The 22474-nt window shown below is 45.3% G+C and overlaps 1 protein-coding gene across 13 annotated transcripts in view; it reads right to left on the reverse strand.

Moving 5' to 3' along the window:
* Positions 1-22474, reverse strand: part of LOC113020226 (RNA binding protein fox-1 homolog 3) — a 426914-nt gene that overhangs the window by 251714 nt on the left and 152726 nt on the right. For 9 of the 13 annotated variants that reach the window (XM_080300727.1, XM_080300729.1, XM_080300725.1 and 6 more), the window contains exon 1: positions 18557-19207. The exons of 1 other annotated variant lie outside the window; for it this stretch is intronic. In XM_080300727.1, coding sequence (XP_080156853.1) covers positions 18557-18769 — 213 coding nt within the window. In that variant the 5' untranslated portion in view covers positions 18770-19207. Of the gene's footprint in view, positions 1-18556; positions 19208-22474 lie in introns of those variants that run through there. 3 more of the 13 variants (XM_080300736.1, XM_080300732.1, XM_080300734.1) reach the window with 1 other exon arrangement.

Raw genomic sequence — 22474 nt, forward strand, 5'->3', positions numbered from 1 at the left:
CCCTAGCCTCGAAGGATTCTGGAGAGATATATTTCAGACCTTATCCCTACTTGTTGGACACCATATGGATCCTGACCCTTTAGTTGCGCTTTTTGGCACCACTGGAGAGGCTGATGCACGGTTGACCTCGTCACAGCGTTGCATGCTCTCCTTCGCCTCCCTTGTAGCTAGACGTACAATCCTCCTAAGATGGAGGGGTGCCCCTTTGCCCACCCAGGCTCAGTGGCTGAGGGACCTTATGTACTATCTGAGCCTTGAAAAGATCCGGTATGCGATTAGCAACAACAGCGGTAAGTTTTACAAGGTGTGGGGGCAATTCCTGAAATACTTTTCCAGCCTCCAGGCTACAAACCCGACTTCCAGCGTTGCTCAGTAAATCCTCCCCCCTTCTTCTTCTTTTTATTTATTTACTTATTTATTTATTGTTAGTCGTTTGTGTGTTTTTCTTATTTTGTTTTTGATTTATCTGTGATGTTGTTTTTATTTGTTTGCTTCTTTTTTCTTGCTTTGTTTGTTTGGTTTTTTTCCTTCCTGGTCTGAGGGATAGGGGTTCTAAGCGTTGTGGGTAGGGGATAAACTGCTGGAAGCAATTATAAGACATGTGAGTGTGTCATTAATCTGTATTCTGATATTTCAGTTTTAACAGTCGCTGTGAAACTTGCTTGTTTGGTGTTTGTCAATTCTGCGTGTATTTGCTTTTCTTTGTTGCTTCAACTCAATAAAAATATCTTTGAGAGAAAAAACTGATCTGCTAGGATTGCTGCTGAGCTCCAAGTTTTGACCTGCTTGAGTTAAGACAAAAGGCTGTTCGTAATAAGATGTTCTGCACTCCCAGTCCATCCTCAGACAGACCCACACACCCTCACTTTACAGTCTCTACAAAGGGCCATTACAGAGGTTCCTGGATTTGGAGAAAACACTGATTTTGAAATTGTGACGTTCACAGCTGACACTGCCAGGCTCAGGTTACTATTCTGGTAACCTCACCCAGTGATTAAACATTGTTTGTTGGTTTATTTAAAAAAATCCAGTTTGGAGGAAGAAAGAATAATAATAAGGTAGTAACGCTGGAAACAAACTTGTTATTTGTTATTTCCAAACAAAAAAGAAAAATGAAAGCTATAAAAAAAATGCTCCTGTTTTAATTAACCTTAATTTGCACAGCGGATCGATGCAGATATTACATACTTCGCTGAGACTCCGTTGCAGATGTTGCTTCAGCTGGATGTTCTGTGTCGTTAGTGGGTGTTAATATTTAGCAACAACTAATCTTCAGGTAATAAGTGATTATTTTTATGCGAGTGTTTAAATATAGAAAAGCATAAATCTCCACCTAGTAAACAACGACTCTAGGTGTAAACTCACAGCTGAAGGTGGGCGAAGAATCATTTACTGTGTATTAATGGAGTAAACTGCCCCTGAAGAGAAGCACAAAGCTTTTTTATTGAAGCACTTTTTTGAGTTTTAAAAAAAAGAAAAGAAAAAAAAGCACCGGTCTGTCTTTTTCTCGGGCTGATTAGAAGGTTTGGTACACAGCCACGTCCTTTCAACACACTGTTTCATTTTGTTTTGTGACTGGTTGCTGATTAGTTGGATGTAATTGGATTTTTTTCTTTTGTTCCTGGCTCTTTTCTTTTTCTGTTCCTGTCTCTTTAAAGTCCTTTGAGACTCGCGTGTGATAAACGGCCATGGAGATAAATGACCTTGAACTTTAACTTGAACTTTGTCTGCCTCTCTGTCTCTCTTCTGCCCTCCCCCCTTCTCTCACTCCATCTTGCTCGTTCTCATTTAAATGGCCCGGGCTGCAGAGCGATCCAGCTCGGCAAAGACGTTGAGAAGGCCCATGCAAATAAGTGCGAAATTACACTGTAATCAGACATGTAAATCATAGCCGTTCTCAATCTGGTGCGTCGTTTTATTGTACTTGTTTACGAAACGCTGCGTGGGGGTGACGGGTGAGGTTTAGGTAGAAGGAGGGAGAGAGAGAACGTGCGAGAAAAGACAATAAAAGAAGTGTTTGACAAGGAGGAGGCTATGAAAAACATCCAAAACGCTTTGATTCTTTATTCAGAACTGAACTCGTTTTTCCTGTTGGATTCAGATTTAAAATTTATACCATGATCAAAATTGCTCAGCAATGCGAGTCTTCGGGCGCAGAGGCTTTCCGCCTGTTCTTTGATGAGGAGAAAGCAGAGGATGGAGAGAAGGAGTCTGATGAGACGGAGGGATGAACGCGCAGCTTTGTTCACAAGACTGCGGCTACGGGGCTGCAGAGTAAAGGTGAAAAGCACTGAAGAGGACATTATTTTGACACAACTGGAGGACACAAAGCTAAAGCTAAATTGTTGCTCTTGCTTTTAGAAACGTTTTATTAAAGAAAATATCATTTGAGAGCATATAGCGCACAATGCAAGCTCAAGCCTTCAGATCGCAGGAGAGCTTTTGTCACATCTTCCCTTCGTGAAGGGTCAGAAATATCCAGCCTTGTCTAGAAAAACGTCGGTCCTCACTGAACTTTTTGCTTTGGTGCTAAATCCTGCTTCATACTTGCTTCAGCTGTGACAACCTGTAAAATCATGGGTGTATTAAGTGATCTGATCCCCACTGAGGCAACGTAGTAGTAAAATGTGTGCTTATATACGTCAGAAAGAGGTGATCGACATGAAATAGTTTCTAAATTTAATTGCACTGTGATGCACGGCACAGTGTGGCACACTTTAGATGTTTGGTTTATCATCATCACACGGTAGCATCACCGAGGTGCCTAATCTCTTCCAAAATCCATCCCGCAGCACGACAACGAGCCAACAAACACAGCCAGTGTTAAGGAACCATCTTCAGCCACAAGAAGAAGAAAGAGTCCTGCAACAGATGGTATGGCCCCCACAGAGCCCTGATCTCAACATCGGCGAGTCCGTCTGGGATTACATGAAGAGACACAAGCAACCGTCTAAATCCACACAAGGACTGCAGCGTGCTCCCCAGGTTTCTTCAAATAACCTGCCGTCCCAGAGCCTTGAAGCTATTTTAAATGCTGGCGGCATATCTCAAAATATCAAGCATATTGCAATAAAGAAGTTGGGAACTTTCCCACAATAGGGATGCTACTACTGTTCAGCGTGACAAAATCTCCGATACCACCCCGTAACACTAGCATTGCACTGGCAACAACGGTGGCGTGTCTGCGTGCGCGCTACGCCAGCCACGGCCCGATATAGCTCGCACGCCTGTGTGGATGCAAGGCTTAAAATTACATTTAGAGGCCATATTGTTTCATTCGGGTGACACGCACACACGAGACGCACTTTCAGATTCAGTTTCACACTGTCGCCAGAATCTCCTGTTGATACCGCAAGCTGTAAGAGAACATATCATCCCGAGCGTGTGCGAGCGCTTGTATATACACGTGCGAGTGTGTCAGCATATGCATGTCGACAAGCCGGGGAGGAGTGAGAAAGCAAAGCACGAGAGGAGCAGCGAGACGAGGGATCAGGATTTTGGCTCAAATACAATCTGTGGAGGAGTCACTCAATGAGCTGACAGCCGTCAGTGAATCCTGGTGGGGAGAGGGCTGAGCCACTGTGGTCAAACACACACACGCACAAACACAAACACAGAGAGACTCCATCAGCACCGGGAAGCTCAAACAGACAGATGGGCTAATTCGTGACTGACTGTGTGTTATGAAACATTATCTCTGTGTCAGTGAAATCAAAATAACATTTTGGGTGTAAACGCGGATCTTGTAACTGCCAACAGAACACCACATGGCTGTGATACATGCATATGGACCGCGATGCACGGCCTCGGAAAAATGTTTTGTTGCTAAACTGCTGCAAACGCTGTTTATTGAGTCATCTGGGGTGAACCGCATGCAGCCGTATACGTTTGCCAATGGCATCCCACCTGCCGCTGCCAAATTAAGCCATCGAATCAATTTCAAGAGTCTGCAGGAAAATGAAGGCCATTATAGGCATTGAATTTTATTTGCTCTCTATTCAAAATTAAAGGCTATTGACAGACGGCTTTGTTTTGTTCTCTCTCAGCCACTCCACGGTGAGAGCGTGGATAGGTGGTTGTGGCTGCATTTTAATGGCCTGCCCCTTTAACGGCCGGCTACAGAGCCACTTTATAATCCCCATTGCCGGGATTTGTGTATGCAGGGAGTGTATTGTAGCTAACTGAACCTGGCTCGCCGCTCTCCGCGGATGTTTTGTTGTCAAATAATGGGAGAGTGATGGGGTCCTACCCCGCTGTGAGCCACCGCAAAGATTAGACAGATCTTCACACTGGACGATTGGTGAAATTTATCACTGTCACCGGGTGCCAATCCACGCTGCATTTTTACCCCCTCCCCTGCCTTCCCCTCTCCTCTCCTCTCTCTCTCCTGCCGCCCACACCCACGCTGTTTGTGGTGGTTTCTCATTTGGAACCTGCAAACCAGTTGTCATGTGTACTTTCCACTCCGATAGTGATAGCTTTAAGCAGCGCCTCAAAAAAAAAAAAAATCACCCTCTGCTTCACGCTCTTTGCACAAATGCTCATCGCGTTCACCGACCGGTGTGCATGGGAAATTTTAGGAGATGCCAGTGATTTGTGTTGGGATGGATGTGTGTGACATCCCTGAGCGAGTGATGAATTTGGAAGGGGGAAAAAACCCCTGAATTTTTAATTTAAAACTAAAATGTTGACTTCTGTCAATTTCAGCTGGTTAGAAACGCCCTTCAGCCTGTGAAAGAGCTGCCCTTCAACCATAGGAGACATATAGAGGTGTATATAGTTATATAAGCAAGCTCAATACCTTTTGAAATTTATGAGCCAGCTGACGTAACGCTCAAGGATACGAAGCTTGTACTTTAAAATACTTCGTTTAGCCACCGTGCAGCTGTATGTTATTATGCATATGTGTGCAAACTGGCTGCTAGAGAGGCATCGAGCAGAGAAGGGGATTTCGCCTTCCTTTAGTCAGTTGAGAGGCCACGTTTCCCAGCCAGCAGATTTTGATCCCCTTTGAAGCGCTAGTGGAATTAGCATGCAGAAGAGAGTGCTGAAAGGTGCTCCGGCCCTTAACTCAATCTCTCTCGCTCTCGCTCTGCCTCTCCTCTTCCTCAGGTAAAAGTAATGGATTGTAGCTGACTCTGGCCTCAGCCCTGTCGCGTCACGCCTGCTAGCCAGCCAGGCGGGAGGGCAGCGCTGCGGGCTCTGTTATTTAGCATCCATTCCTCCACAGTCACACTTGCTAACTCTGAGGCCGACTGTCCAAGCACACCAGGCCTCGAGGATGCCAGCGCTGCCTTAACTGAGAGGTGACACCCCCCTCCACGTTCTTTAACAGATTGCCACCCTGGGCCAGCCTGTCTGAATACCAATGAATAAAAAAAAAACAACTCCTTACTGCGGCAGTGAACAGGAAGAGCAAGATAAAATATAATAAACACAATAAAAGGAACATATGGTTAAAATTTCTTGTATCTTATTTTTCCCCAAACATCTGCTAATCAATATTACAGACACTCACACAGAAAGCAAAAACAGGCCTGCAAGACTTACTGTCACAAATTATTCTTTCCATTTCTGATAAATCAAGCAAAATCCACAAAGTCATTTTTGCTTAACATTACATGAATTCTAGAAAGGCACCAAATTACTGTCACATCTGAGTGTAAAACCGCTGAAAAACCAATAAAAGACAATGTTTAATGTGTTATCCACATCTGCTTAACACTGTTTATGAATCAAAGTTCTGTTGTTTCCAGTGATAAACTTCACGACTCTTCCAATGAGTCCTCCTCCAGACCAGCGGTCTCAAACCCCCCGGCCATGGACCAGTACCGGGCTGCGAGAGTTGAGGCTCGGGTGTGAAATTTATGGTTTGTTTCCCTGGGTCTTTTCCCGTGTTGTAGTTGTGTGTCTTATTTTGAAAGGAATATTTACCCATTACCATGGGCTAATTATGTTGCAGAGACCTGGAGCCATTCATCCTCAGCTCTAAAACAGGCATTTATCTCACAACTAATACAATACTACTTGGTTAGGGTTAGTAAAAGATCACTGTTCTGATTGATATCCATATTTCCCACTAGAGACTTTACATGCACTTCCTCACATGACCTCTAGATGCCTCTGCTCTTAATCTGGGTTCCTCTGTTTATCACCGATCACAATAGATGATAACAGTCTACTGAGCCGGCTGCTAAGAAGAGAAGGGCGCCTATTGGTGATATGTATGGGAGTGATAACAAGCGATAACAGCCATTCAATGGGCTGATAACATCGGCTATGGATGCTGAAGCAGGCAACTGTTTTCAGCAAACAAACTGATAAACCCAGCGCATACCACCTATCCAACGCCAAACAGCAGGCAAACTAAGCAATTATAGCCGGTAAAAGAAAACTAAATGCCCTCGTGTTTCTTTCAGGTGTTTGTAGAGCAGAGAAACTTAAGAGAGAGAGCCGGCGCTAAAACGAGAGACAACAATAGACACAGAAATGACCCCAGTGGGATGATGAAGGTGCTGCGTTTGCAGCATGTATGTAGGGGCAATGTTTCTATCATTACCACCATAAACTCTCATATAATATTAAGTGTACCATTTTAAAAAAATCATACTTTAACAAAGCTTTAATAAGCTATAATGGCATAAACACATTAACCTGCATATTCTGAGACATGCATAATGTGCCCTGACAGTCACCTAGTTGATGGGTATGTAAATGTTGAAGTAAGGAGCTGTGAGAGGGAAGTCGGAGCGAATGTTGATGCACAATCAGTGCAGGAGATCTTCCTTGAACTGACAGCTGTCTGTGAATCCTGGTGGGAAGAAGCCTGAGCCACTGCGCTTAATGAATGTGCGCTGCCATCAACTCAGAATCTCGACCAAAACAGGCGAGCCTGCGTACACACCGACACGACATTAGCAAGAAATTTTTTAAAAAACCCATCTATTAGAAGAAAAAAAAAAGGTCTTTGGAGTAAATCAAAACTACAAACGCTGCTCGCAGTGGTGAGTCATATTAGGTTGAGTGCGAGCGAGCTATAAAGGAAAGTCAGCTATAAAAGAAGCTGGGAAACCAGCACTTGTGTGACTTTTCCAACACAAAGAGGACAAATCATCTGTGCCCACGTTACATGTGCATCAGTCAAGAAAAACTCTAAATGATTTAATATCTCAGGAGATATGAGTGTGGAAAGGAAAACAGCATCTGCCGAATGCAAACAGAATCAACAAAGAGGACGAGCAGACGCGCGCTGGAACTCACCAACACGTGATGCTATTTACCGTGCATCAGTTGACTGTCAAACGCGTGAATTGGAATGACAATTATAATTATAACATGAGCCTGCTGGAGTATATACAATATACGACAATATTTACACGGCCTTAGTGCGTTTTATACGAGCCAGGCCGCCGGTTCTGACGTTCCCGCGTAGCAGAGCTGCTCGGCGAGCACACGGTTAAATCGTAGCTGTATATTAAAGCAAGTAAAGCAATTTGAGCGCGTTTCATGGCGGGGAGGCATTGAGAAAACACAAATGGCAGGTTTTCTTTAAAATTGTCTATCATAATTTGTGTCTCTCATAACATTTTCTTTAGCATCCAGAGTCAACGTGTAATGCCAGGAAGCTTTGGATAGGTTTTGACAGACTCTGCGTGAACACCACATTCAAGTTTAAGTGCATTTTTTTAAACCTATCATTCGCCAACCTACCTTGGACTAGATGTGACTGAAATACAGCAAGTGTAACGTGTCATTTCCTCCCTAAATAAAACACCTGTTTTCCCTAAACCAACTCCAGTGTGGTGAAGTGAAGCAAGAGGCATCGCCGCTCACTTAAGGTGACAAACAAAAGCACAGTCCATTAGAAACGGCTCGCAGAGACAATACGGCTACATTAACAAATACAATCATGGCGAACAGCACGTGCATTTTTCATTTCTCCTGCCACTGCTTCGTAAGGCCGCGGTCACACCGCCGCAGCGATATTGCCAGACAAAATGAGTCTGAAGAGCTGGCTACGTGTATCTGCCTTCCACGCTACCTTAACTTCTGTTCTGCCTCCTCACTGGCAGGGGAATTAAACCACAGCGTGCAGCAACGGCAAAAGTGAAAACCGTCCTCATTAGATGTGATAATAAGCCGTGTGGCAAAACCGTGCTCGCAAAAATTGCAGTACATGTGTCGTTTAACATGATGTATTAGTTCAGGTTGCAGTTTGTCTTTGCGAGCTATTTTTAATGGATTTCTGCAGCCTAGGACATCCGGAAGGGAATGTGCATTAGAAGAGACAAAATGAGCTCTGAACTGGGACATTAGTGGGTTTAGATGTTTCCTGGGTAATAATGGCAAGAGAAAAACAAAATGCATCATCTCGTAAACAACAGGAAGTGAGTTCTGCATTAAAAAAAGGAAGGGGAAAAAAAAATCGCTGGCCCGGCATCTTTAGGCTCGTAGATACAGGGAGGAGGTGCACGTAATCTCTGTTTGATGGATGTACAGACAAGTCATGACGCCCCCCTCCACCTCCACTTGGAATGAGTGTTGCAGTGTAAACTTTCCCACTGACCAAAATCTGTCACAAAGCCATCCAAGGTCTTTTTTCCCTTTAAATTGCCCGATATGCAGCAGCAATGACAGTCATCTCAGAATGTCATCTAAGCGAACAATTAACAGAGCAGCAAAAATGTGAGGTCAGATATAATTAACATATGTGCTGCTCAGCTATAATTGCTGAAGTCTAAAGCAAGTAATTAAATCAAACAATGAGTGAGTTCTTTCTCTGTAAAAAAAAAAAAAAAAAAAAAGAAAAGGACGAGGGGGAGGGGTTGCACGCGGACGCCGGTACACCGCGCTCCTCTCCGTCACACCGCCCCTGGGACCATCACCGCATATTCGCCGCGCCGCTAAAAGACAAAGCAATAGACGCTCTGCTTGTGATGCTACGTGCGCTCGGAGGAGAAATGACGCTCATTCCCAAAGGCCAGCAGAGATCCCTCATCTCTTCAGTCACATGCTTAAGATGCACCTAATTGGCGGCGGCGAGATCCGCTCATTATGATACATGCATCTGGCTGGCCTGTCAGACAAAAGGAGGTGGAAGGGAGCGGCATTAAGCGAGTGGCAGGAGCATTATCAGTCTATATTTCACAGGTGTCAGCGGGGACTTGTCCCCGTTTCGTCCTCTGGGTGTCATTTATTAAATGAAGGAATGAAAGGGATGTTTAAGGTAGAAATACAGGCCTGCCCGGACGAGGGATTATACACTGTTAGGGGGAGAAAAATTGCATTTGAACCCCAGATACAAAATCAGGCCTCCGGGGAATTTAATTATTGACCTAACAGCAATTCAAGATCGCATGCAGCCTGCATGCTTCAGGTGCAGAACAGTTTTCTAGGCTAAGGGCTCCTTCAGAGTATAATGCACAAAAGTAAGATTTAGCACTGCGTTAAAATAATTTTCTCTGGAAATGCAACAGTCAGTGGGTTTGCTTCTCCTGTGCTTTCACACAGTGATTCCATAGTTTGTGTTTATTGTGCAACTGATACTTTGTTTCTCTGTCTTCTTTTGATCTTGGCTATAGTGATCATATTTCCTTTGATTGATTTTTACAACACATACACACGTTTATTTAAGTGGAGATATTTTACTTTTTCTTATTTTAGTTTTTTAAGTTGCGCGCACACACACACACACACACACACACACACACACACACACACACACACACACACACACACACACACACACACACACACACACACACACACACACACACACACACACACACACACACACATAATTAGCTCCCCTATGAAAACGTCATTTCCAAACATCCTAGTTTAATTTTGGATGCTTGCATTATTTTAGGACTGATACTGCTGGCTGGCCCTCACGCTCTCCTGACCTAAATCTAGCAGAGCCCCTCTGGGACATGATGTTTTAGTTCATCCGACACCACCAGGTTGCACCTCAGCCTGTCCAGGAGCTCAGCGATGCCCTGGTCCAGATCTGGGAGGAGATCCCCCAGGACACCACCCGCCCTGACAGACGTGCATACAAGCACGTGGCGGCTATACTTATATATATATATATATATATATATATATATATATATATATATATATATATATACACACACTGTAACAATGGATGCTAATGTTAGCCATCACCAAGATTTTAGACAGGAGTTCAGGATGTTAGCAAGTAGTCCCTGTGCGCCGAAGGCTTCTACTGCTCTAAATCCTCTGTTTCAAACATGCTTTCTACTCGTGCTCCGTCTGATATCACTGAGAGTGTAACGTGGTCATCTCAGGCACACAGCGAGAGAACTGGTGGTATTATTAAGAACTTCACAGGGGTTTATCTTATGAAGTAAATGTTAACTCAACAGTTTAGTTCACTATAGCATAATGACACCATGTGAGCTTCAACTGGTACCCTACATGTGACAGGATAGCTATTCTTAGTCTTCAGGATGCTGACTAAATGGTGCTAGAGCATCCATTAATGTTCCCTGTTGCTAATGGTATAATTCCTGGTGATATGAAAGTGTATTTGGCTTTATGTAATGCATGCACTCCACAATACTTTCTGGGGGAGGGGGTGGATTTAAGAGAGATGAGCGTGAGCTTTCTTTAAATGCCTGTGTCACAAAAGTGAGAAACACCAGTGATATCAGACAGAACAAATTTAGTTATTTTTATATTTTGTCACATCAAGAATGTTTAGCATTCTCGCTTCGTGGCAGTAGAGGTAGAAAACAGATTGAAAATTGCACATTTCCATTCATAAAATTCAGGAACTAGGAGTCTCCAGTCAACCTGCCTTGTATATCCTCTGACTGTGAGAGGAAACCCAGGCGTGAAGAGAGTGTACAGCCTCCACGCTGGGAGGGGGAGTCCTTTCAGAGGATTTGTTTCTGTCAAATGAAGAAGGGGCTGGCAACTTTTGACATTATGTTCCCAGCAGACCAAGGATGAGGTCAGAAGCAGAACATCATCTTTTTTTTTTTCCTTTTTCAGTGGTAAAACTCAGCTGCAGAGTGCCTTTTTACACCACGTCTTCTTTTCATAATAAACCAATATGCTTTCAACCTGTGTGACCCAGGGACCAAGGCCTTCCTGAGCAATTTCAAAACACTTTGCGTGTGCTCTGTTCTTGACATTTAAAACCATATGAAAATGAAAATGGATCCCAATTAGAGCCGCGGGAAGAACGAGGCCCTCTTGGTTCTCTTAGTAACTAGACGGTTTAAACATTTCCCCCAACCAAATGCCTTGAAAATTGACCTTCTCGTTCTGCGAGCGGCGATAAAAGCAGTCTGTGGTGGCCTCAGATCAAGCTATTTTGATAGTCATCTGTGAGGATGAAAATGTAAGAGTAAAAATAAGGGAGCGTAATCGCACAGCGTATAGCTGCAGAGGCAGCACCTTGAATTTAATGTTCCACATACTCCCAATAAAGTAACATGACATTAACCACTAGGTATTAATGTAAATCACAGGAGTGGGAGACAGTAATAGCCACTTTAGGACAGGTGATTATTATTGAGGCGATTGTCGGAGGTTTGACACACGTACTGAATAAAGTCTAAAAATATAGAAGCAATGTGCCTCCATCCTACAGGGTTACTGACACAAACACACAGCGGTGCTGTAACAGGCTAATGCGAAAGGCGCATAAGAAAAGTCTGCTATATTTAAACTTGAGCGCGCCGAGGCAAGGGAGTCGGCCGGATCACCTGTTGAAGAGCATTCATTTGAGCAGGGGAACAAAGGTCAGCATCCTTGCTGGAGCTTTGATTGGCAGGCGGGGGAGCTTGATGCCCACAGCAGCGGCCCAGCGGAGCAGCCAACGGTGGCGTGTGGCTTGGCTGGGCCACATTTCTGACTCAATGCTGACTAACTGAGTGTGTCTGCTGACAGTGTGTCTGACTGATAGGATCACCCCGGGAGGCTCTTCCAGGCCCTTTACAAAGTGTCTCTGATAGGCCAGGCCCGTAGCACTGCCGCGAGGGCCCGCCGACAAATTAAATTTAAGCCCTGCTAATGCATAGCGTAATCATAGAGTGAGGTGGTGATAAATTTTTCAGCGGGGTTACCATGGGCGCAGCAGAGGAAGAGTTCGCTGCAGAATCTGAGATGGGAGGAAGGAGAGGAGAGGCTACAGAAGCAGAGGGAAAAATAGCCGAGTGTGACCTCAGCTCCGTGCTGAAAATCCTACGCTCGGAAGCCAAGAACTCGTATGAAAGAACAACAATAACACACCATTATGAGATGTAACATTTTGCGACGACCTGCGTTTCCAGGGGGAAATTTGAAAGAAAAGCAATTTCACATTAAACTATCTGACACAGTGCAGGTCTGTGGAGTGGAAGGCGAGGGGAGGGGAGGGAGATAGAGAGGAGTGTGCATGTGTGTGTGTGTGTGTGAATGGTTGGCGGACGGGGGGGATGCGGGCGGCGGGGATTTTCAGGAGCTTCCTAACGTGCCATTGGCCAATTGGAGCGAGACACACACATCCCCTCCGCCGAGTTAAAAGGGATGGAGTGGATGAAATTTCAAAGCCTCCCCTGCAGACACACGCTCTGCTTTGCACACATCAGCACTGAGATGTTCAAATATTCGACTCTGTCGTTCCAGCCTGGTTCCCTCTCCCGTACGCTAGTATCAGCCATGGTTCTGCTGTGATTAATGAGAAAGCCAAACTCAAAGAAAATGGCTCCACATGCATGTGTGTGCGCGCACGGGAAAATTCTTTCAAGACATCCAAAAGTCAAAAGCCTTTTTTCTTTCCATAATGCTAAAAACTGTCCCTAATTAAAAACGGCGTCTCTGAGTCATATATTTCCCATGATTACTTGCTGCGGGCGGTACGAGAAAGTGAAAGTCACCGAGATAAGAAGGGAAGTGGAAGACATTCACCTATTAAACTCATTCACTTATTATGGCCAACAATGCTTTTCCTATTAGCCGGCACGCTGACAATGTTATAAGACATTCCTGAAATGTACCGCAAAGAGTAACTGTGTTGCCCTTGTACAGACAATACAGAGCCCTCAGAGCTGGAGCGCGTTCGCTTCCCGCTCCTCCGCTTTTATTTCCCTGACTCGACGGCTTTGATTTGACCAGCCGTCTCCTTTTCTTTACGAGCATCTCTCGTGCCGAACATCTGTACGGCCACCGTCGCACCGGTCGGTGCTATAAAACTAATTAGATTCTAACACACTAAATCAAGTCACAACTCCAAGAGCTCCTCTTTTTTTGTTGTTGTTGTTTTTCTTTGTTTTGTTTTTTTCCCCGTCTTTTTATGATGGCAACATCTTTGTTGCTAAGCAGTAGTTGCTGTGGTGATTTTGCACTGCAGTTCCCAGAGATCACAAGTCACTCAAAGAGTGCGGCCGGTACGGTGACGTCTTCCGTGTACGGTGAATTAGATGACGTAACTTGAAACCTTCGCACCTAGTTATTCTATTTTTTTTTACTTGTGTACACTTGAACAGGGAATAATATCACTCCATGCACTCACTCGCTTCGGTTTCCCCCTATCAAGTGGTAACATCCTTGCTCTTGAGGCTCAGTTATAATTCAATATTCAAACCACAGACGGTCTAATAAGCTTCAGTATTATTGGTGGAATGAGATTGCCGCACACTTTCTTTTTTAAAGTCAAATTTAAAACCTTTTAAAAGCCTAAACAAAGAGAAGTGAAAAGCATTTCCACACAGCAACATTACCAAATCAACAAATGCTTTATCTTTTTGAATGTATCTAAAAGTTCAGAGTCAGAAAACATCTTAAAAATACAGATTGTGTGCAAAAAAACAAAAAAAACAACAACCCACGGAGCAGTTTAGCAGTCGCTGAAAAGAATTACTGAAAGATTCAGTTTAACAGAACTCATCAATACGTCCAATTTTACCAGTCAGCGTACCAGCAGGAGATGACGGTGTACTAGCAGCAGGCATGAAAGAATCCATTGGCACCTTATCTTTTTTTAATACAAGCATAGTGTGCTCTTCTGGTTTCATACGGGACTTGATTGTTCAGGAACTCATTGTCCCAAGTTTCAAACTTTTTTTTTTTTGCCTCAAAATTGCTCCTTCGACTTTCAGGATATTCTTGGTATTTTTCATCTCGGAGCCAAATATCTCCAAACTTGTATTTGAAAGCTTATTTTTCTTCCTTTCCTGGTTTGTGTGATACCTTCAGTGAATGTGAGATGAAGCTTTTGAGCACATAATTTTAAAAAAGGCATCAATATAAGATAGCTGCAAATATAGAATGTGATCATCTCAAAATAGAAGACTTCAAGGGTGAAAATAAAACATTTAATGACCTTAAATGTGATCATTGACATGCATTTCTCTTTAAAGATGTGCAGGAACCCATGGTTGTGTCCTGCACATTGAAACGTTGTGATTGTAATTTTGTCGAGCGTCCCACCAAATGCTAAAGTCCCACCAGGAAAACAACAGACTGCAGGATGACCAAAGGTACTGTGACGGCAATGAACCAGACATTTCACTGCCACTGAACTAGTTGCGAGCAGGTCTGCGAGCACTCGTCGGTCGATGTTTTCAGTGCGACTTTGGTTCATTAAGAAATCAATAAAAGATCAATAAGCCGGACTCAAGTTGGCAATTGCATGCAATCAATGATAATATGACAAATAAATTATAAGTTAGCGAAAAATGCAAATCTGCACATGTAATTTTAGAGATAGGAAAGCGGATTTCCTTCACAAATTGTGACAAATGGTAGTTTCTGCATGCTTTCATATAGGAACATAACCAGTTGAGTCCCCTGTTGCACGTGTCGCAGATCGACTGCAACATGTCGGCAGTCTGTCGGCATTTATAAATTAGATGCTAATGGTTTGGAAACCTTCACCAATCAGAGTGACTGCTGCGAGTTGTTTGGAGTCGATCAATAACCGTTGCCAAGGTTGAGGCTGTTGCTAAACCATCACGTGCAATCATTGTGCAACCATTTTTTCCCCTGGTCACAAGAAGGTTGCCGTCCTATTTTTACTCTCGTGTGACTGAAGCATTAACTGAGCTCTCCATTTAGTCACGAGATCAGTATCTTACTAACAAAAGGATTAAAACTCTTAAAGTGGAAATGCTGTTCCCAGCCAAAGCTCAAAGAGCTTTTTTTACTCTCACACATACTCTAGATATTACTAGATTGAGTCAGTATGAATCATAGTTTTTAGCATTTTTTTTTTACTTCTGGCTCTTATTTTTTTCTTTTTCAAACATGCATTTTGATTTGTTTTGGTCCGCTGGGTACTCGACTTTGGAGTAGAGTTAAAAATGATTTCAAGAGGGAGAACGAGGGATGTTCTGAACTGACGGCGAAAGCTCAAAGTAGTTCTCGGCGGTATAGGATAAAGTCTTTTACTGTATAACACACTACGTGATACGCCACGAGGTGGACACCAGGGAATGGCTTCCTGTCGTTTCTTCCTGACCAGAGATCCCAGAGATGAGAGTCGCGCTCACCTATTGACTGGTCTACCACCAGGTCCACCCCTCCCCAGTTTCCCACTGGTATCTGCACTCAGACGCACCTCCATAATCACCGTCACCCTCGCTGAGTAATTACGCCGATTAATGCGCAGACAGAGCTCGCCTCTGGCTGTGGATACTCTATCAAGACACGCGCGATAATGGATGAGCGTGCATTCTTAATAGAGAATCCATAGCGCCTAAACCTGGAAAAACATGTGTATACTTTTTTGATTACCCACAATCCTCTTGGTGTAGATCATTTACCAGCCCAGAAACAAGAGAACGCGGTCAGGTTCTTTCGCCCTTGTCGTGGCGCTCTCGCTGACCTCTAAAAATGGACAACAAAGATCATATCACGAAACCAATACTAGCGCCAACAGCCTTTGCACAAATTGATTTACCCACCCAGAACTCACTCCCATCTCAATGAGGTGGCAGGATGCTCACAGCATATATCACTGTCACACAAGCACCCTCTAGTGAAATGTGATTTTTATCTTTATGAGCTTTTTCCCCTCCTTTTCGGTACAGCGTGTAGCGGCTTGTGATAAGTGATGAGAAATAAAGGCTTAGCGCATTACATTAATACAGGTGCTCTGTGCGCATATGGGTGCTATCACACAGGCAGAACGACACTGCTGCGGTCGCGCGCGTTCGAAAGCGGCTGGCGAGGCGGCAGGGGGTCGGTGCTATATGGCTCATAGATCACTAGCGTGTGGGTGAGAGTTGTCACCACAGCCAGCGCCTGGCTGCGAAGCACAACATAGTTTATGGCACACTCCTGCTAGACGTAAGCACGAATCGTGGCCCAGGCAACAATGAGGAAAAGCGCACTAAAAATAGATGATAAGCTTTTTTGCGCTCGCCCCAGAAACAATGGCTCCTTTTGATTTTTCATGCACTGAAACTGTCGAACAAAGGATAAAGGAAGCGGCGCGTAATGTCTGACTGGGCCTGTAGTAAAAGATCTGGATAAATACAGGCGAGAGGCCCCCGCTAACCTGAAACGCACCCTCGGTGAAAGCTGGAAAGACACGATAAACGTTGCACTTTCAAGTGTGTTAAATGCACTAAGATAGTCGGGGCTTTCTCTCTTTCCGACTGACAACCTCTGTTACACAGTTAATTACAGCCAACTGCAACACAGCGCAGTGTCAATTATCATGTGCTTTAGCTCTCTCCCAATGGATATTTTTACTGCCTGGGTTTCACTGCTAAAGTTTCTACCTTCTTTTATTGCTATTCTGCCCAGGTCTCGAGGCTGAATTACATTCGCCAGACAGAGCTGTAAAAACAGAAGGGATTTAAGGATTCAGATTGGTGGAGGGTAACCTAATCTTCCGTAATTGGGGGAATGGTTCTCATTTATATCAGCCTACTTTAGAAAGCAAGCTCATCGGCAGGCTGCTATCATTTCAGGCATTTTACTCCGACGATTCATTTTCATAAAGGCAGAGGAAAGGGAGGCCGGGCCGCCACCGCTTTCGAACACGCATATTAAACCTAATCGCGATTAATCAGCGCGCCGCTTTGACTTTGCAGGTTGTGGGAATCAACATACACAGCAGAAATGTTGCACAGAGATCCTTCATGTGCTCGCTGGGTTTCGCCCGAGCCGCTGTGCTGCTGGAGTGCTGTGAAATAACACATTCTGGGCTGCGTTGTCTGAAAATGGAACTAAAATGGTAATCCTCTGCCAGGCAAAGCGTTCTCGCCTCGCCAGATGCTTAGTTCTGAAATTTGCCTAATTGCCACGCTCAGATCAATCCCTTTCACTCTGCCAAATGAATCTGCCAAAGTGTGTTGTGAGCGTTTTGTTGGCCCAATATGGGCATTTTTTTTGCCTCGCAAAGATTGGTGTTTTCGTGACTTGCGGTGAAGGCCTCGGAGACTTTTTAGTATTGGTGACATATCTGCACAAGCGGAGGAGCGTCCAACCCTGCTGACCCATGTGCCCATTAGCTATGGTGTTGCAGTGAGGGCACAGGGCCCGTCTTGGCTCCATCACACACACACACACACACCCACCCACTCTTCATATGGCTCAGACACATGTCGTGGGCAGACTAAACGTGGCCCTCTGATCAAAGAGCAGCATGTACGGATGGACGCTGACTTCCTGACCCCCCCTCCCTGCACCCACACACACACTGACTATCCTTTATTGTGTACAGTAGGCACAATCACTGCACTCTAGGCATGCACAGCTCTGTAGTAACGCGTTTTCCTCTTTAAAAAACCAAAACCCTGTCACAACTAATGGTACGTGGGCACAAACACTGAATTAAAAAAAAAAAATCCTACTCGTGCATCTGCTACTGTAGTCATTAAAACTACGCTAAGTGCTTTTGAGGCTATGAATGGCACACACATATGCTTAGCACATCTTGGACCAGGAGCAACATCCATCTACAATTCATCCCCCATCTGCACGGCGTCACCAGAAAAATGACGGCGGCGTAAAAGTCCTCGCTCCACAACAAGAGCAACGTCGGTTAAAAAAAAGAAAGAAGAAAGAGAAGCGCATCTATCTGTGTGCGCGTGTAAATATGGAAAGTGACGGATGAATCAGAAGTTTAGTCAACAGAGAAAACCTTGGTTCCAGCTGCCCGGCTGTCTGATGAGCCACTCTATGCTTGTCAACAACATCCCCTATCATTCTCGCACAACTATCTACTCACAAAACCAAGACCCGCCCCCTACATCCCTTCGGCAATTCCACCATCCTCCAGGAGAAACACCTCCGAAAGCAGAGCGGCTTGCTCGCAGCGGCGGCGGCAGAAATCCCTTTCCCTCCTCGACTCTTTCCCCCCCCCCTCCCTCTCTGCCTTCCCCTCTCTTCTCCTCTCTCTGTATTTCTGTGCATGTCCTCTCTCATTCCTCTTTCTCTCCCTTCCCGCGCTGCTTCTCCTGCTGCCGCCGCCGCTGTGTTTGGCGCGACGGATGAAAACATAAAAGAGGCAAAGAATAAAAAGAAAGCGAAATAGACAAAACCGATGTTGGGGAGGCTGGAGAAGCCAAATTAGCATGAGAATACTCACAGTGTTGTTGCTGAAGGAGCGCGGGGATGGGAGCGCAGCACCGGTCCCTCCGTCAGATACAACCTGCACAAGATTGAAGAGGAGAAAAAAAAAAGAAAACCGAGGCTGTGAGAGAGCGGCAAAGCGAGAGGGGAGAGGAGGAGGAGGAGGAGGAGAGAAGAACAGGACAAGGAGGAGGAGGAGAAGAAGAGAGAGGAGGAGGGAGCTGAGCATCTAAGGCACGCACCAACAGGAGCCCAAATAAAGAAATAAAAGGATTCCTCGAGCAATGTGCGTGTGTTTGGGCAGCGATGCTGTGTTTGTGTGTGTTGTGATGAAAGGGGGCGGGGAAGCTGGTTGTCTTTGGGAAATATAAAAACACACACACACGCTCACATGCGGGGTTGCACTTGGCCGCACAATCACATCTGACAGGTCTGATCTGTGGTCCACCTACCTCCTTATCGCTGCCTCACTCTTCCACAGTACTCTGCTCTCTCTCTCTCTCTCACAAACACTAAATCTCACTCGCTCGCTCGCTCTCTCTGTTGCTCACACTGATGCCAGAGATTCGGCCGCTACAGGGGAGCTATCGCCCTCATCACTGTATGTTGCTGGAAGAGGGAGGGCACCGTCGGATCTCCCGCCCGCCCACGCCACCCGGCCCGACCCCTCCTCCCCTCCATCTCCTCCTCCATCTCCACCTCCAATGTACAGAGAAAGAGAATGCTTCAATTGAATGAAAGCAATCCCAGCGGCATTGAGGCAATTATAGAGGCTGCTGGCACTGTTTTCTGCTTTTTTCGTCCTCCCCTCCTCTTTCTCGTTCCCTTCATCCTCTCCCGGGCTGGTGGAGAGTCTGTTTTCTCTCCCTTTTAGTTTCTCTCTGCTCCAGACATATGCCACTATTAATGTAGCTTCTGTCACTTCAGCTGTTTCGGTCAGATCACCTCCATCTCTGCTTCAACCTCCGAGGCCCAGGTAGAGTTGCCTCTCTCCCTGCCCGTCTGCACGGCTGCCAGATCCTTCTGAGCCCCCAAAAAGCTCCTCGAAACCTGACTCTTCACTCCACAAACCCGAGAGCGTAACTTAGTAACGGCACAGCGAAGAACAGAAACGCCCCAGGGAAAACTTTAATAACTATCTCTTAGGCTCCTCCTCGTGCGTTTCTGTCTTTCTCCTTGAAAAATCTGGTGCTACATATATCATCATCAAAAGAAGAGCTGTAAGTCAAACACCTCAGCCTCTAATCAGGTAGCTCTCCCTCCTTCCCCTCCACCCCCGCTCCGTGCATCCCCGCAGCCACTACTGCACTTTATCTCCCCTCAATTAACATCTTCCGAGCGAGCCTCTATTATCTTAACCACACAGAGCAGAGAGGTCCTCCGAGGAGACACCGTGGAGGACGGCTGAGCTGTGGACAGAGGGCTCCCAGCCCTGCTGCTGCCGCCGCTTCAATTCGCAGGCCTAATTAAAGCCCGAGTCAGACATGACAAACTGCGAGCGGAGGTGCAACAGAAACAAACACAGTCAGAGGCTCTGCCTGCGCGGATGCATGTAGCCCGGAGGATTCTCTTTGTGAAGATTATCTGCCAGAAAACAGACACGTTCATGTCAACGTCATGACAACATCATCCAAATCTCCTTTGACAGTTTGCTCACTTTGATTGTGCTTTTCTGTGCAGACGCCACCACCGTGTCGCGGCATCTGTACCAATGCAAAGGCTCAAGGATTCCCATAAAATATTTAAGCGATACAGCGCGTCGATGTCACGCTCGTATACGACTAATTTCCATTTTGAAAATACACCCCCTCCCTTGTGTTCGGTCGCCCTCGCTAACTTCAATTTCACCCAACGAAGCGATCAAAGCGCACATTAAGCCATCAAGCTGCCCTCTTTGTCCTTGCTTCCATCACACAACAACAGTGAGAGCCGGTCCCCCCTCACACCTCCACTCCCGCCACAAAGGAAGCTTGGCTATTTGGACGTCTCTGCCGTGGACTTTGGCTGAGGCTAGACTATTAAGAGTATTCTATTACTGTTAGGTTAACCTGTCACGCTTGGATGTGGCTCTCTTTATTGTCTGGCTGCTGTGAAAGGGCAGGGGATAAAACTCAATCAGCGGGACAAACGACCACACATACCTCCATTCATCAGGACCCGGGGTTTCCCCCGGCCACCGCGCCCGCGCTGTAACGCCGCGGGGGCGGACTTGGCTCCTTAAAATTAGAGACCCTCCCCTCAGGAGCCAATCTGTCCAAGGATGGACGGATGGAGTGAAATCTTTGGTAACATCAGATTTCACTCCTTAATCACGACTTGGGGAATAGCAGCTCTAAGAGGGATGAAGGAGTTAATGCATCGACTGAGATCAAGTATTGCAGTAGACAATGCGGGGGAGTGATTAAGAAAGCAGACTAGTGATCAGTGGATGACAGGGGTCAATCCCCTGTTGGGCAATTGGGTAGTGGCCCTGGGCTATGGTACTTAGCCCCAACAAAGCAGCCAGACACTCAACTGTGTGAGTGGATAAAATGTCAAATTCAACTTCACCCTTTGCCAAGGTTCAAAGCAAGAAGATGACAGTGAACGCTTTGGTTATTAAAAAATTCATATCGTAATGAAACAGCCGTGTTCCATCTTCACACATCCCCCTGCAGCAAACACGGCACTCCTTTTTTCATGGGATCCATCAAGGGAGGGCCACAATTAAGTGACTAATTTGATTAGGAGATAATGTGAGTCCCACTTAATGGAAAGGACAGACTTCACAACACAGGCAGATTAGTTTGGTGGATGCCTGCTTATTAATTAAGACAGCCCTCCGTGCCCATATTAAGTCAAATGCACAGATGCAGTTTTAATGGGTCAAACGTAAGACAAATGGAAATTGGGATGTGGAGGAGAAAAAGAGAAGCTGCTAATACTTGACGATGAAAACTAAAAAATGACCATGAAATGTTTTAATTAAACTTGTATTAACGTCTCCTTAAAAAACAAAAGGTTTGGTGCACGCTCGCGTTAATTATCCCTTCGTAACGTAATCGGTAGCTTGTTGCTAAAACGTGCCGAAGCGCTTCTCTTCTTGAATTTCACTGTGCTGCGTCTGTGTTTCCACTGTGTGTCATTGCACACCATGGCAACAGCAAGTCATTACACTCGTTCAAATTACCTCTCTCACTGTCATTCAGGTTTTGTCTCTGATTCTGCATAAGCCTTTAGACGAACTCCTGCTTTTTATTCATGATACGATCGGCATGCTAACGCACTGCTACGACTTACGCCTCGTGCCTCGGAAGATTTGATACAACCATACAATGAATTATTTATTAATAAACTCATTTAATCTTTGAGCAAAAAGCAAATAAATGGCCCAATTTTCTCCTTTGAAAACTATAAGTAGGCCCGAATTCTTGTCTTGACTGATGCACGGTTCCTGTGAGCAGCTTTTTTATTTTTTTCCACTCTGGCCTCCTGCTTTCTTTTCTAAAGTCCAACAGATTTTGTCTGTAGCTTGTGTCCTGCATGCCCCAACGGCTGCCCAGTGCACGCTGACAATCAGCCAGATGGATCTCCAGCGCGACGATTTCTGAGTCCCTGTAGAAAAAGGTAAAAACCACAACCAAAAGCATGAGAGATTACTGTATTTGCGGCAGTCCTTGAGTTTGTGCTCGCCGTCTGGCTGGAGTATTCAGCCACTGCAGTGCTCTGTCATTCTGGGCACACAGCACACTCCCAAGCGCTCTATTTACGGTAGCCGAATCCCTGCTGCGTGGAGCAGGAAGGGTATAATCTCCCAGTGGTATTCTGGGTGGTGAATCTGCCGGTGTTGTCTGTGCATACCAATAGCAACCTCACCTCTGTCTAAGGAGTTATAATGTATAGAGAAAGAAAGAAGCGGAGAGCCGGCCAACAGAGCGCTGAGGTGTTGGAAGGG

Source organism: Astatotilapia calliptera, chromosome 4 (genome assembly GCF_964374335.1).
Source record: "Astatotilapia calliptera chromosome 4, fAstCal68.1, whole genome shotgun sequence".
Lineage (NCBI taxonomy): Eukaryota > Metazoa > Chordata > Actinopteri > Cichliformes > Cichlidae > Astatotilapia > Astatotilapia calliptera.